Source organism: Macaca thibetana, chromosome 15, assembly GCF_024542745.1.
Source record: "Macaca thibetana thibetana isolate TM-01 chromosome 15, ASM2454274v1, whole genome shotgun sequence".
Classification (NCBI taxonomy): Eukaryota; Metazoa; Chordata; class Mammalia; order Primates; family Cercopithecidae; genus Macaca; species Macaca thibetana.
In genome coordinates, this window is record NC_065592.1 from 53745891 (window position 1) to 53759189 (window position 13299).

Here is a 13299-nt window from a genome sequence, read left to right on the forward strand (position 1 = left end):
GGCTCACGCCTGTAATCCCAGCACTTTGGAAGTCCAAGGTGGGTGGATCACGAGGTCAGGAGTTCAAGACCAGCCTGACCAACATGGTGAAACCCCGTCTCCACTAAAAATACAAAAATTAGCTGGGTGTGGTGGCGCACGCCTGTAATCCCAGCTACTCAGGAGGCTGAGGCAGGAGAATAGCTTGAACCCAGGAGGCGGAGGTTGCAGTGAGCAGAGATCACATCACTGTGCTCCAGCTTGGGCGACAGTGAGATTCTGTCTCAAAAAAATTTTTAAAAAGTCTCCCAGCAAAGAAAAGCTCAGGACCTGATGGCTTCACTGCTGAGTTCCACCAAACATTTAAAAAAGGACTAATACCAATCCTACTGAAACTATTCTGAAAAATAGAAGATGAGAAAATACTTTCAAACTCATTCTACAGGACCAGTATTACCCTGATTTAAAAAAAAAAAACAGACAAGACATATGAAGAAAAAAGAAAACTAGAGGCCAATATCCCTGATGAACATTGATGCAAAAATTCTCAACAAAGTACCAGCAAACTGAATTAAACAACACATTAAAAAGATCATTTGTCATGACCAACTGGTATGTAAAGATAGTTTACATCTATCTTTGTAAAGATAGGTATGTAAAGATAGGTATGTAAAGATAGTTCAATATATGCAAATCAATCAATGTGATAGATCATATCCTCAGACTGAAGGACAAAAACCTTCCATTGATATTGTAAAAGTATTTGATGACATTTAACATCTCCTGATGATAAAAATCCTCAAAAAACCAGGTATACAAGGAACATATCTAAATACAATAAAAGCTATATATGACAGATCCAGATCCATAGTTAATATCCTATGGAATGAGGAAAAACTGAAAGCCTTTCCTCTAAGATCTAGAACACAACAAGGATGCCCACTTTCACCACTGTTATTCAACATAGTACTGGAATTCTTGGCTAGAGCAATCAGACAATAAAAAGAAATAAAGGGCATCCAAACTGGAAAAGAAGAAGTCAAATTAACTCTGTGTGCAGATGATGTGATCTTATATTTGGAAAAATCTGAAGACTCCACCAAAAAAACTATTCGAACTGATAAATAGTAAATTCAGTAAAATTCAGAAAAATTGCAGGATACAAAAATCAACAGCATTTCTATATACTAACAGTGAACAATATGAAAAAAAGTCAAGAAAGTAGTCCCATTTACAATAGCTACAAATAAAATAAAACACATAGGAATTAACCCAAGAAGTGAAAGATCTCTACAATGAAAACTATAAAACACTGATGCAAGGAACTGAAAAGAACACCAAAAAATAGAAAGATATTCCATGTTCATGGAATGGAAGAATCAATATTGTCAAAATATCCAGAATATCCAAATTAATCTACAAATTCAATGTAATCCTTGTAAAAATATCAATGACATTCTTCTCAAAAATAGAAAGGAAAAAAAAAAGGCCAGGCACGGTGGCTCATGCCTGATATCCCAGCACTTTGGGAGGCCAAGGCGGGCAGATCACAAGGTCAGGAGATCGAGACCATCCTGGTTAACATGGTGAAACCCCGTCTCTACTAAAAATAAAAAAAAAAATTAGCCAGGCGTGATGGTGGGCGCCTGTAGTCCCAGTTACTCCAGAGGCTGAGGCAGGAGAATGGCTTGAACCCAGAAGGCGGAGCTTGCAGTGAGCCGAGACTGCACCACTGCACTTGAGCCTCGATGACAGAGCAAGACTCTGTCTCAGAAACAAACAAACAAACAAAAAAAGCCTAAAATTTATATAGAATCATAGAAGATCTAGGACAGCCAAACCCATTCTGAATTAAAAAAAAAAAAAAAAAAAAAAAAAAGCATACTGGCATAAAAACAGAATAGAGAACTCAGAAATAAATCCATATACCTACCGGAACACATTTTTGACAAAGATGCAAGGAACATACACTGAGGAAATGCCAATTTCTTCAATAAATGGTACGGGAGAACTGGATCTCCACAGGCAAAAGAATGAAACTAGAACCATATCTCTCACCATATATAAGAATCAAATCAAAATGGATTAAAGACTTAAATTAAAACCTCAAACTATGAAACTACTAAAAGAAAACATGGGGGAAATTATCCAGAACATTGGTCCAAGAAAAGGTTTTTTTGAGTAATATCACACAAGCAAAGGAAACCAAAGCAAAAATAAACAAATAGAATCACATCAAGTTAAAAAACACCTGCACAGCAAAGGAAACAATCAACAAAGTGAAGGGACAACCAAAGGAATAGGAGAAAATATATGAAAACTATCCATTTGACAAGAAATTAATAAACAGAATATATAAGGAACTCAACTCACTAGCAAAAAAATCTAATAATACAATTAAAAAATGGACAAAACGTCTGAATAGACAACTTCTCAAAAGAAGATACACAAACGTCAAACAGGTATATGAAAAGGTGCTCAACATCACTGATCATCAGAGAAATACAAATCAAAACTACAATGAGATATCATCTCACCCCAGTTAAAATGACTTTTTTCCAAAAGAAAGGCAATAGCAAATGCTGACAAATATATAGAGAAAAGGGACCCTTTGTACAGTGTTGGTAGGAATGTAAGTTAGTATAACCACTATGGAGAACAGTATGGAAGTTCTTCAAAAAGTAAACATAGATCTATCATATGATCCAGCAATCCCACTGCAAAAGGAAAGAAATCACTATTTCAAAAAGATACCTGCATTCCTATGTTTATCACACAACTTTTCCACAACAGCAAATATATGAAAAAAAACCTAAGTGTCCATCAACGGAGATGGAGGGCTACGTAAAGAAAATGTGGTCACACACACACACACACACACACACACACACACATATATATATACACACACATACTATGAAACACTACTCGGCCATAATAAAGAATGAAATCATGTCTTTTGCAACAATATGGATGGAACCAGAGGCCATGATCCTAAGTGAAACAACCCAGAAAGAGAAAGTCAAATACCGCATGTTGTCACTTACAAGTGGGAGTTAAACAATGGGTACATATGGACATACAGAGTGAGACAATAGACTCTGAAGATTACAAAAGATGGGTGGGAGGAAGGTGAAGGTTGCAAAATTACCTACTTGGTACAGTGTTCACTATTCAGGTGATGGGTACACTAAAAGCCCACACTTCACCATTACACAATATATGCATGTAAGACATCTGCATAAATATATACAAATTTTAAAAATTTTACAAATAAATAGATAAAGTGCCTGGCAAATAGTAGGTGGCCAATAAATGTCAGATTCTTTTTATAAATATTTAATTATCAATTTTTACTGGAATAAAAGAAAAAGATACCCTTACTATCCTATGTATGAAGATTTTAGAAAAATTATGTCGGTCTAAGTTGATGACGATGTCCTAATATTATTACCTGAAACTCTAGAAAAAAATCTGAAAACTTTAGGAAAATCTGACTTTAACAAAATCATTCCCTCCAAAAATGCTGCTTTTCTTATGAGTTAACCACAGGACCCATCATTATCTGTAGTTTGCAGTTAGCCTACTGTAGGAGCTTGACTATTGGCCCTCTGCAAGTTCTCAGTTAGTTGAAATTACCTGTGTGAACATCAGATAAATTTGTGGACATTTCTGTCTATTCATTTATTTTCATTTCATTTCTATGTATGTATAAATGTATGTTTCTATGTTAAATTGATACAACACTGCTTTTAAACTTTCGTTAAAGTATATTATTTTCTGAAATATCTTGAAAGTAGTTTGTAATGACTATCTAATAGCCTATTATAGGGATATACATATCATTATTTGTTTAAGATTCACCTGTTGTAAGGTCTTTTAGGTTGTTTCCCAATTTTTTTTTAAATTATTTATTCAGATTTAATTTCTCTTGCATTCTCAAAGAAGCCAAGAAAATTCAGGTATGCATATCTGTTTGATTTTACAGAATAGACTGAGGTATAAGGCAAGAATTAACTATCTTTTAATGTCTTGAGTTCTTTATCTCATGTGTGTTATTGCTAATTCGTTCACAATTTTAAGCAAATACTTTTCCCACTGCTGTAATTAAGTCACAATTCACAAAATGGAATGGATTTCTCAATCTGAATAAAAAACAAGACTTTTACTCCTAAACTATATAAACACACTATGTGTGACTACTGCAATTCACAAACTTGGATGCTGAAGTTCATTCAACCATCTGTTAAAAGGAACATTTGAACAATTCCAATAGGAAACAAAGATAAATCTCCAAGTCATCCAATACAACAGAAACCCAAAACTGAGAATGCTGACTGCTCTCTTCAAAGAGTGAAGAATGGGCCTCATGTCACACGAGGCAGTGGAAGCTAATGGATGGGGCCCTGGAAGGTGCATTGGCCCAGACCCCCTCCCACTGGCCCTGGCGCAACGCGTGCTCGGACTCACTCTTCCCCGTCTCTCAAAGCCCATTCATGCAGGGGTGAGTAGGAAAAGTGAGGTCCTCCACTGATCTTTAGCATATGGCACAGGACTTTCACATAGCTGGTTTCAACGAGGGCTCTTGGACCCCACAGGAACTCGTAGCATGCAGGATCACTGCCGGGCACCTGCCAGTACTCCAGGTAGTTTTCTTGCACAAAATCTTGGGTGAGCAGCTTCCTGGGATCCGCGAAGATACTGTGCTCCCTCTCCTCAAACACCTCCAACACACTCAGCTCCTCCCAGATTTTCTCCTCAGGGGCGCAGTCGCCCTCTTTTGCGATGGCCAGGAGGATTATCAGGAGGCCTGTCTTGGGCATGATCTGATTGTCACCCAGCAGGCCATCGTAGGAGAGGCCCAGGCAGGTGACAAAGATGTACAAGTGGCCAATTGGGTCCACTTCCATCAGCTTGATGCCAAAGACCAGCTGCAAGGAATCAGGGGCTTTGCTGAAGATCACAGGAAAGAAGTACTGGCAATTTCTCATGACACTCTCCAGCATTTCTGCCTTTGTGACTGGCTCCCTGGCTCGATACTTAAGGAGCAGAAAATGAACCAACTCAGCCACTTTTCTACTGAGTGCTGCTTGGAAGCTGGACTCCAGGTCAGAAAAGGCGCTTGGCCCCTCCTCTTCTTGGTTGCTGGAGTCCTCATCAGATTGGCTCCAGAGAGTGTAGCTGATGGTAGTGGGAAGGGTGGAGGCTCCTGAGGACTCTGGGGAGGACCCAGTGACTCAGCAGCAGGCACCTCCCCCCGGGTGACTTCCACTACAGTAGAAGAGGAGGAGGGAGTCTCCTGCTCCTCAGTAGCAGAAGCCTGCGCACCCACCGGGCCCAGGGCCTCTCCTCCGGCTTCAAGGCGTTCTTCAGGCTTGTAGTGTTGACTCCTCTGCTCAAGAGGCATGCTGACTCTGATCAGGGCAGCAGGCGGGAGTGTGGGCAGGAGCTGGGCAATGGAAACCCACAGGCAGATCTTCTCCTTCCGTGCTCCTCCGGGGGCCTCTGGTCCTCCTTGTCAGCCTGTCCCCTCAGAACCTTGCCTCCTCACCAAGCCTAGGCCTGCTTCCCTCCACCAACATCAGGCCGTTGCCTGTTTCCCAGTTTTTACATTATAATGATAATGAAAATGTAATAATTATCTTTACAGGATATCCTGCTTAGAATATCAACTCATAAACTTCATCTAACTTTTCCTCATATGCTGTGTTTCTCTTATTGATTCACTATTTATGACACACACTCCTATGTTAAATTCTTTAACATTCACTAGAGTTTATTTCCAGGTACTGTGGCAATCAGAATATTGTTTCACTCATTGTCTATAATATATTTTACGTTAGAGTATTGTACTTTTTCTTATTTTTGTATTATTCTAGATGAGTTTTATAATAGTTTTATAGTATTACCCCAGCCTCAAAAGAAATGTCATGAAATTTTGATTGGACATAAGGCTTGTAGTCTTAATACAGAAAGAGCACTTAAAAATTAGCAGAGTTGGTCGGGCACGGTGGCTCACGCCTGTAATCCTAGCACTTTGGGAGGCCAAGGTGGAAGGATCACAAGATTAGAAGATCGAGACCATCCTGACTAACACGGTGAAACCCCGTCTCTACTAAAAATACAAAAAATTAGCCAGGCGTGGTGGCAGGTGCCCATAGTCCCAGCTACTTGGGAGGCTGAGGCAGGAGGATGGCGTGAACCCAGGAGGTAGAACTTAAAGTGAGCCGAGATCATGCCACTGCACTCCAGCCTGGGTGACAGAGCAAGACTCTTGTCTCAAAAAAGAAGTAAAGTTTACTTTTTGAGATTCTGATCCTATATATGGTATATATATTATAAATGTTTTTACCAGGTGTCATTTCTCTTTTAATTTTTATGGTGTTTTATTTTTTGTAAATTCAGATATATAATAAAAATGCTTTCCTTTTCAGTACTTGTTATTTCTGTCATTTTTAGAAAAGCCTAGTCCGTATCAAGTGTATACAAAATACTTGCCAGCATTTTCCTCTACTACATTTATGGTTTCATTTTTGAAATACCAAGTTTCTAAACTATGTAGAATTCTGACAAAAGGTATAAGAGAGGATTAAAAATACTTTCAAACAAATGGTTTAATAATTATTGGAATGTTCTATTGAATACTCCATGTTTTGCCAACTAATCTGAAACACCACATTAATCATTAACTAAATTCTTATATGCTTGATTCTATTTCTGGTCTATTCATTTCATTTTATTCTGGCCCCAATACACTATTCAACTAAAATTATTGCAGCTTTAAATTGAGTATCTGCAGGAGCAGGCATCTTCTTCCCAGAGTGTCTTTCAAACATTCTTCCACATTTACATTTCCAGATGCTTTCCAAAAAAACAACCCAAACATGTTTAATAATATGCTTATGAAATAAAGAAACAACAAAGTAGAATCTCTTATTACAGAGGGGATTTCCAACTTCTACCACAATATATGCACAAGCATTCAACAGATTTTTTGGGGTGGAAAGAGTCAAAAACTCACAAACTGGGGTGCAGTGGCATGATCTTAGTTCACTGAAGCCCCAGTCTCCTGGACTCAAGTGGTCCTCCCACCTTGGCCTCCCAAAGTAAATAGATTTGTTTCAAACTTACTGCAGTTGCCACTCGAATATTTCCTGATAGGGGTCGTATCCCAGAAGGAGGCCTTCCTGTTAATCCAACTCCACCTCTTGAAACAGGGCGAGCTGCTGAAGATTTGTGATTGCTGGCCATTGTTTCTTTACTTTAATCACTGTTTGGAAGCAATAAACAGTTCAATCCTTTGATGTCTTCTCTAGCAAGACAATAACGACCCATCATACACTTACATTTAATTCACAATTGTTCTTGCAAGCTGCCATTCTGTGTACCACTACAAGGTTAACTTTGTTCAAATTTGACATTGTGCTCCATTTAGAACTATGAGATTGTTTCTTGCAACATTCCTTCCTCCTCTTTCTATTATCTTACCAAAATGCAAGCCCCTGTAGTTATCTATTTCTTTAGTATTCTCATCCTATACTCTGGTAAGTTTTCTCTCCTGTCACAGCCAACATCTTTCTTTGCTCTTAATCTTTTCTCTGCATTTTCTGGTTCACAATTAACTCTCTTATATTCTGAATCTTGTTACAAATACTTTCTATTTTCTTAACTTTAACAGAATCTTGGCTTCCACTGAGAGTAACACTTTCAGTAGTCCATTTGTTTTAGCTTCCTGTCCTCTTTTAAAGCAAAGGAGGTGGCACTTTTCTTGCTCCCAAATGTCACTTTCAAAATATTCTTCCATACCTTTAAAAAAATAAACAAGAGGCCAGGCGCAGTGGCTCACACCTGTAATCCCAGCACTTTGGCAGGCCGAGGAAGGTGGATCACGAGGTCAAGAGATCAAGACCATCCTGGCTAACACAGTGAAACCCTGTCTCTACTAAAAATACAAAAAATTAGCTGGGCGTAGGGGTGGGCGCCTGTAGTCCCAGCTACTCGGGAGGCTGAGGCAGGAGAATGGTGTGAACCCAGAAGATGGAGTTTGCAGTGAGCTGAGATTGCACTACTGCACTCCAGCCTGGGTGACAGAGCGAGACTCCATCCCTGAAAAAAAAAAAATTAAAAAAAAAAATAAACAAGATTCACTTCCTCTGAGGATCTGTGAATGCAACAATATTGCCTTGATCTTTCCTGGTTGCTGGTAATTTGTGACTTCCTAATCTCTCCTCTATCTTTACTAAAGTCTTTTGTACCTAGTTCACAGCTTCTCTATTCCAATCTCACCATCATCCTGGATGACTTCCATTTGGATACTAGATCCAATACCTAACATTGCAGCTTCACAGTTCCGTGATCTCAACTTTAGCAATGATCTTAACTCCATTTCAGTCACTGATAGCCATGGCAATACATGGAGCTTGTCATCATCTGGAATTGCTTCATCTCAAACATCTTAATTGAAATACTCTATTCTTGGGTCTTCTCTCCTTCTACCCTTTTCTCATCTTCATTCCTGCTACACCTGCCTTTAAACCATTTCCTTAATTTACTCATTTTCTCCCGGTTTATCAGCCCTCTCCTTTATTCATCAGAATATAATATTATTTAAAATTATCTCATAATTTAGAGTAGTAGTTTTCAAATTGTTGGTCACATCCATTAGTGAGTTCTGAAAACAATTTTGCAGGTTATGACCAAGATACTAAAATGTGAAATAAAATTTAAACAAAAAGAGTTCACTGAACATACGAAGGGTAAACATTGTTTCAGTAAATTTTTGTTTCAGCTATATTTACATAAATTTACACATATGTGTTTACTAGGCTACAATATAAAAATGTATGTCCTATTGTAGGTCATATAAAATAGTTATGAAGATACTTATCTAGAGAGAGAATATGGAGAAAAAGAGAATAGTGCCCAAGATTGTCCTGAGGAACATCAATACATACAGATCACACAGAAGAGGAAAATCTAGTATGAGAGAATGAAAATTAAGGCCCAGAAAGCAAAGAAAAAAACCAGGAGTGTATGTCAGAGATGCCAAGAGAAGGCAGGAACAAGCCATGCCATTTACAGTTGGAAATTCAAGTAAGATGAAAACTGAAATATCCAATGGAGTCCCCATCCAAGAAGTCACTAGTGATACCCTGACAAGGGTGGTTAAGAACTCTCCTCCTTCTCTCATGAAATTAGTGTCTCATGAGCACCATCAAATAATTTGTATCCTGGAACTCTTTTCCACCCATCTGGCAAAATCAGAAACCCTTCTCCACATCCAACCTGAAGTGCTGAATATTGCTGGTGGAAATCATACAACTGTACAGACTGGGGTACTGCAAAGTGATAGTCACAAATCTTAGTTGGACCTTCATTTCAGAAAGTGTTTAGCCTTGTTAAGATACCTCTCTACTTGATAATTCTCATCCTTAACTACTTTTCAATCTCTGTTCCTGCCACTCTTAGCAGATGACTCATTTAAGAAAATTACAACTTGAACTCCATCACCTTTGGGGCACATAAACTTCTCTACATCCATTCTGCCCTCCTATCTCAACAGCCATTCCTTCTGTCATTCAAGATCAATCTCTACTCTGATTTACCCTTGATCCCACCTTCTTTGTGGCATTACGCTCACTGCTACCAATATCTTTAAACTTTCTCCTTTCCTTCAGTCTGTTACCATGTTCAATTCTTTTCTACCTTCAAAAACTTATTTCTTGACCCTGCAACCACCTCTATCTAACTGTCCCATATATCCTTCCCTTATGCAGCCAAATTCTTATGAATAGCTTATATCCGGCCAGGCGCAGTGGCTCACGCCTGTAATCCTAGCTCTTTGGGAAGCTGAGGCTGGTGGATCATGAAGTCAGGAGACCGAGACCATCCTGGCTAACACGGTGAAACACCATCTCTACTAAAAAATACAAAAAATTAGCCGGGTATGGTGGCAAGCACCTGCAGTCCCAGCTAATCGGGAGGCTGAGGCAGGAGAATGGCGTGAACCTGGGAGGCGGAGCTTGCAGTGAGCCGAGATCGAGCCACTGTACTCCAGCCTGGGCAACAGAGCAAGACTCCATCTCAAAAAAAAAAAAAAAAAAAAAAGAATAGCTTATATCCACTATTTTCTACTGCTTTGTTTCCACTATCTCCTGGATTGCTACTGTTTGATTCAAATGACCATTGCCAATACTGCCAGTGATGTAAATGTCATCCTACTTTACTGGTGTCCACATTTATATGAAACATCTCCATGACACTTCCCTCTCTTCTGGTTCTTCTTTCCGTCTTCTTGAGACAGAAATGCTTATATAGAGCATTTTCTAAGATACCATCCACCATCTTTTTCTTCTCTCTCTCTAAATTCTCCTTGGCCCACTTATCCACACTCAGGGTTTTAACAATTAACAACTGATTCCACACAATTTCATATGTCCAGCCCTTATTTTAGCACTCAGCTTGTGGTGTTTATATCCAAATAATAATATCTCCACTTAGACATCTAAATATTTCAAAATAAACATATATAATCCAAACTCATTATCAGCTCCGCAAAATTTGTCCTTCCTCTTGGTATCACCTCCTAGTCACAGAAGTCAGAAACTTAGTCCCTGATATCTCCCTCTCCCTCACTTCCCATGGCTGATCACATAGTTCTACTGAGTTTGTTTTGTTTAGTTCTACTGATTTTGTTAATAAGTGTTTAACAGGTACTTTACTCTCTATTCCTACAGCACTGGCCAATTCAGGGCATCACTGACTCAAGTGGACTATTATACCAGCCTCTTAAGTGGTCCCCTTGCCTAACACACATTTTGCCTGTTACTTTCTCAGGGAATCCTTCCATGACCAGTCCATAACTGGTCTTGGAATCTTCGTCTTCTTCAATTTCAGTGTATAGACCTGTTCTATGTGCTGCCATGCATCCTGTGTATTTCTTTATTCCAGAAGCTATCACACCACTTGAAATGATCTGCTTAAGTATTTCTTGCCCTTTTTGGCAAGAGCTGAATCTTAATCATCTTTATATCCCCAACATCTGTCTCAGTGACAAGCAAAAACGTTGTTCTCTTTTGTACCTTTTAAATTTCCTCCTACATAAAGGTATTGCCAATTACAAAAATTTACTGAATTGTTAAAAAGCAAACAAAGCGTGTGTTGGACTAAAATGATTTCTCTGTTTCTACACTGTATGTCCAGTACTACTTTTCTGACTTTTCTTAGCATTATTCATAATCAGTCCTTGGATTGCTTCTATTCTTTCTACAATCATGCATCTTTGTAACTCCAACTATGTGCCTGGCTCACTAAGCAATGTCTACAGTTCTGCGCTTTCAACTGGGCACCAATTTTGAGTTTTCAATTGTTTATCTGAAATTTCCAGTCAGATCTCTCATTTGAATACGTTCACACCAATCTTCCTGACCCCACTAGCTCCCTGATTCTAATTCCTTGCCATTTTGAACTCTATGTAGAAAGCAAAAGAATTTCAAATGGAAAAAGTAATTTCATGAAATGACTGTTTGAAAAGAAAGACAGGGTGTATGATCAAAATGGTTTTTCCACAAGTAAACGAGTACAATAAACATCTCTTTCCAGTGGAAAAGATATTACTCTAGGTTTCCTGCTAACTTTGAGAAAATGTACAACATACAGAAATTTCACCCAATTTTCTTTTCCACCGCTTTACTGTCGCAAAAAAAAAAGCTTACCATTATATTATTACCAGTCGGATTAAGAGGGGGGCATTAGCAACAAATATACCACTAACTCCGGGGTTATTCAATCAAAGAGTCACACAATTTCCAGTTATTCACACAATCAGAGAGGCAGCCTGGCCTTTGGATCCAGAAAAATTAGCGATACAAACTAGTGCTGACAAAGTTAGCAGCTGCATAATCTTGCCACCTTACTTAGCCCCTCAGGATTTCATCTTCTGTAAAACAGAAGGGTGACAATAAGCTCTACCTTGCAGAGCTGTTGTGAAGATAAGTATTAAATGTAAAACATCTGGCTTCTAATTATTATTCTGTCATTATCCTCCCTAAGTCAACCGTTCTCACACGTGAAAAAGTGGAAAGTTGCTAACTGCCCGCACTGTGATCAACAGACAGAAATAAATCCCTTCCACTGTAACAGGTAGAAATCTATTTCTTTGACTAAAATCCTTTAGCCCATCGTGGTCCTTCCCTCCGCTCTGTGCTTGGCGGGTCTCCTAGGGGAGTAGGGTAGTGGGGAGGGGGGTGGTTGGGCTGTTGGAGGAGGTCTGTTCTCACCCTTCGCCGGACTAGAATTGGTACATGCCTGGCCCGACAGTAACAGCTAAGACCCAGAGTTAGAATTTGTTTTGTTTGGAGCGGATCAGCATCTCCAAGGCAAGAGAACAGACACGGGAGGGAGGGAGGAAGAGATGGGACCCGGGGTTTCTCACCTCCGCCGGCGCGGAAGGGGGGCGGTCGCCCGACTCGCGTGTGCCCTATAACTTCTTTCTGAGGCCCACGCGCAGTTTTCCTCTGCTCTCAGGCCTACCCACTAGCGGCCGTGCGCCGCGGCGTATCCCGGCAACGGGGGCGGGATAGCGGAGCCTCCTCATCCTGCGTGACCAATCCTCCGCCTCAGCCGCTGGTTACACGCGGAGCTCTCGCGAGAATGGAGGACTGATGTTTGTTTCTTCACCACTCTTCAGAGATTTTTGGAAGAAGTGGGAAAGAGCGGGGCGGTCGGAAAACGTTTTATGTGAACGTTTGCTTTTCTTGATAATCAGAGCAACCTCTGTGTGCCTTACCTGAAGTAACTCTAGCGAGTTTTGCTATGTCCCTATGTAACCTCACGTCGGCTAACGTGTAACAGGTTACATTTGAAGTTATTACGTGGTAGGCAGCACTGTGCAATTTTCTAAATTCGTAATTAGTGGTAGTTTTCCTCCCTATTAGGACTGCATAGCGTACACAATGCATCATGACGTATGGATGCGATTCTGGCACCAACTGTTCTGTTCCTCATTTCACCAGAAGCTTTGTGTCTTTAAGCTTCCTTTCATTAGAATTTGGATCCAAGTTTGTGGGGAAGACTGTGAATTCAATGGAAAGTGTCTTTTTTTTTTTTTTTTTAAGAACTACTTCATCTCAAATCCCACTTCTCTAATAAAATAACTTTTACTGTATGTTTCCTTCCAATCTTCATAGATAGAGCTTAAATGTGATTGCATATGTATTGGGATTTTCACATTATTTTACACATATTTCCAACTTGCCTGCCCTCAAGGAGTTAAAAATCAGTACAAAATGAGATTATGTCATGTGGCTGAATTCCCCCTTA

General features: G+C 39.5%; 1 protein-coding gene and 1 pseudogene across 4 annotated transcripts in view; both read right to left on the reverse strand.

Annotated features, from left to right (window-relative positions):
- Positions 1-13299, reverse strand: part of IFT74 (intraflagellar transport 74) — a 129612-nt gene that overhangs the window by 109182 nt on the left and 7131 nt on the right. For 2 of the 4 annotated variants that reach the window (XM_050761718.1, XM_050761720.1), the window contains exons 1-2: positions 12413-12553; positions 7111-7249 (exon numbers count right to left, since the gene is read on the reverse strand). In XM_050761718.1, coding sequence (XP_050617675.1) covers positions 7111-7230 — 120 coding nt within the window. In that variant the 5' untranslated portion in view covers positions 7231-7249; positions 12413-12553. Of the gene's footprint in view, positions 1-7110; positions 7250-12412; positions 12554-13299 lie in introns of those variants that run through there. The other 2 variants (XM_050761717.1, XM_050761719.1) reach the window with 1 other exon arrangement.
- Positions 2908-6570, reverse strand: LOC126937892 (melanoma-associated antigen 3-like; annotated as a pseudogene).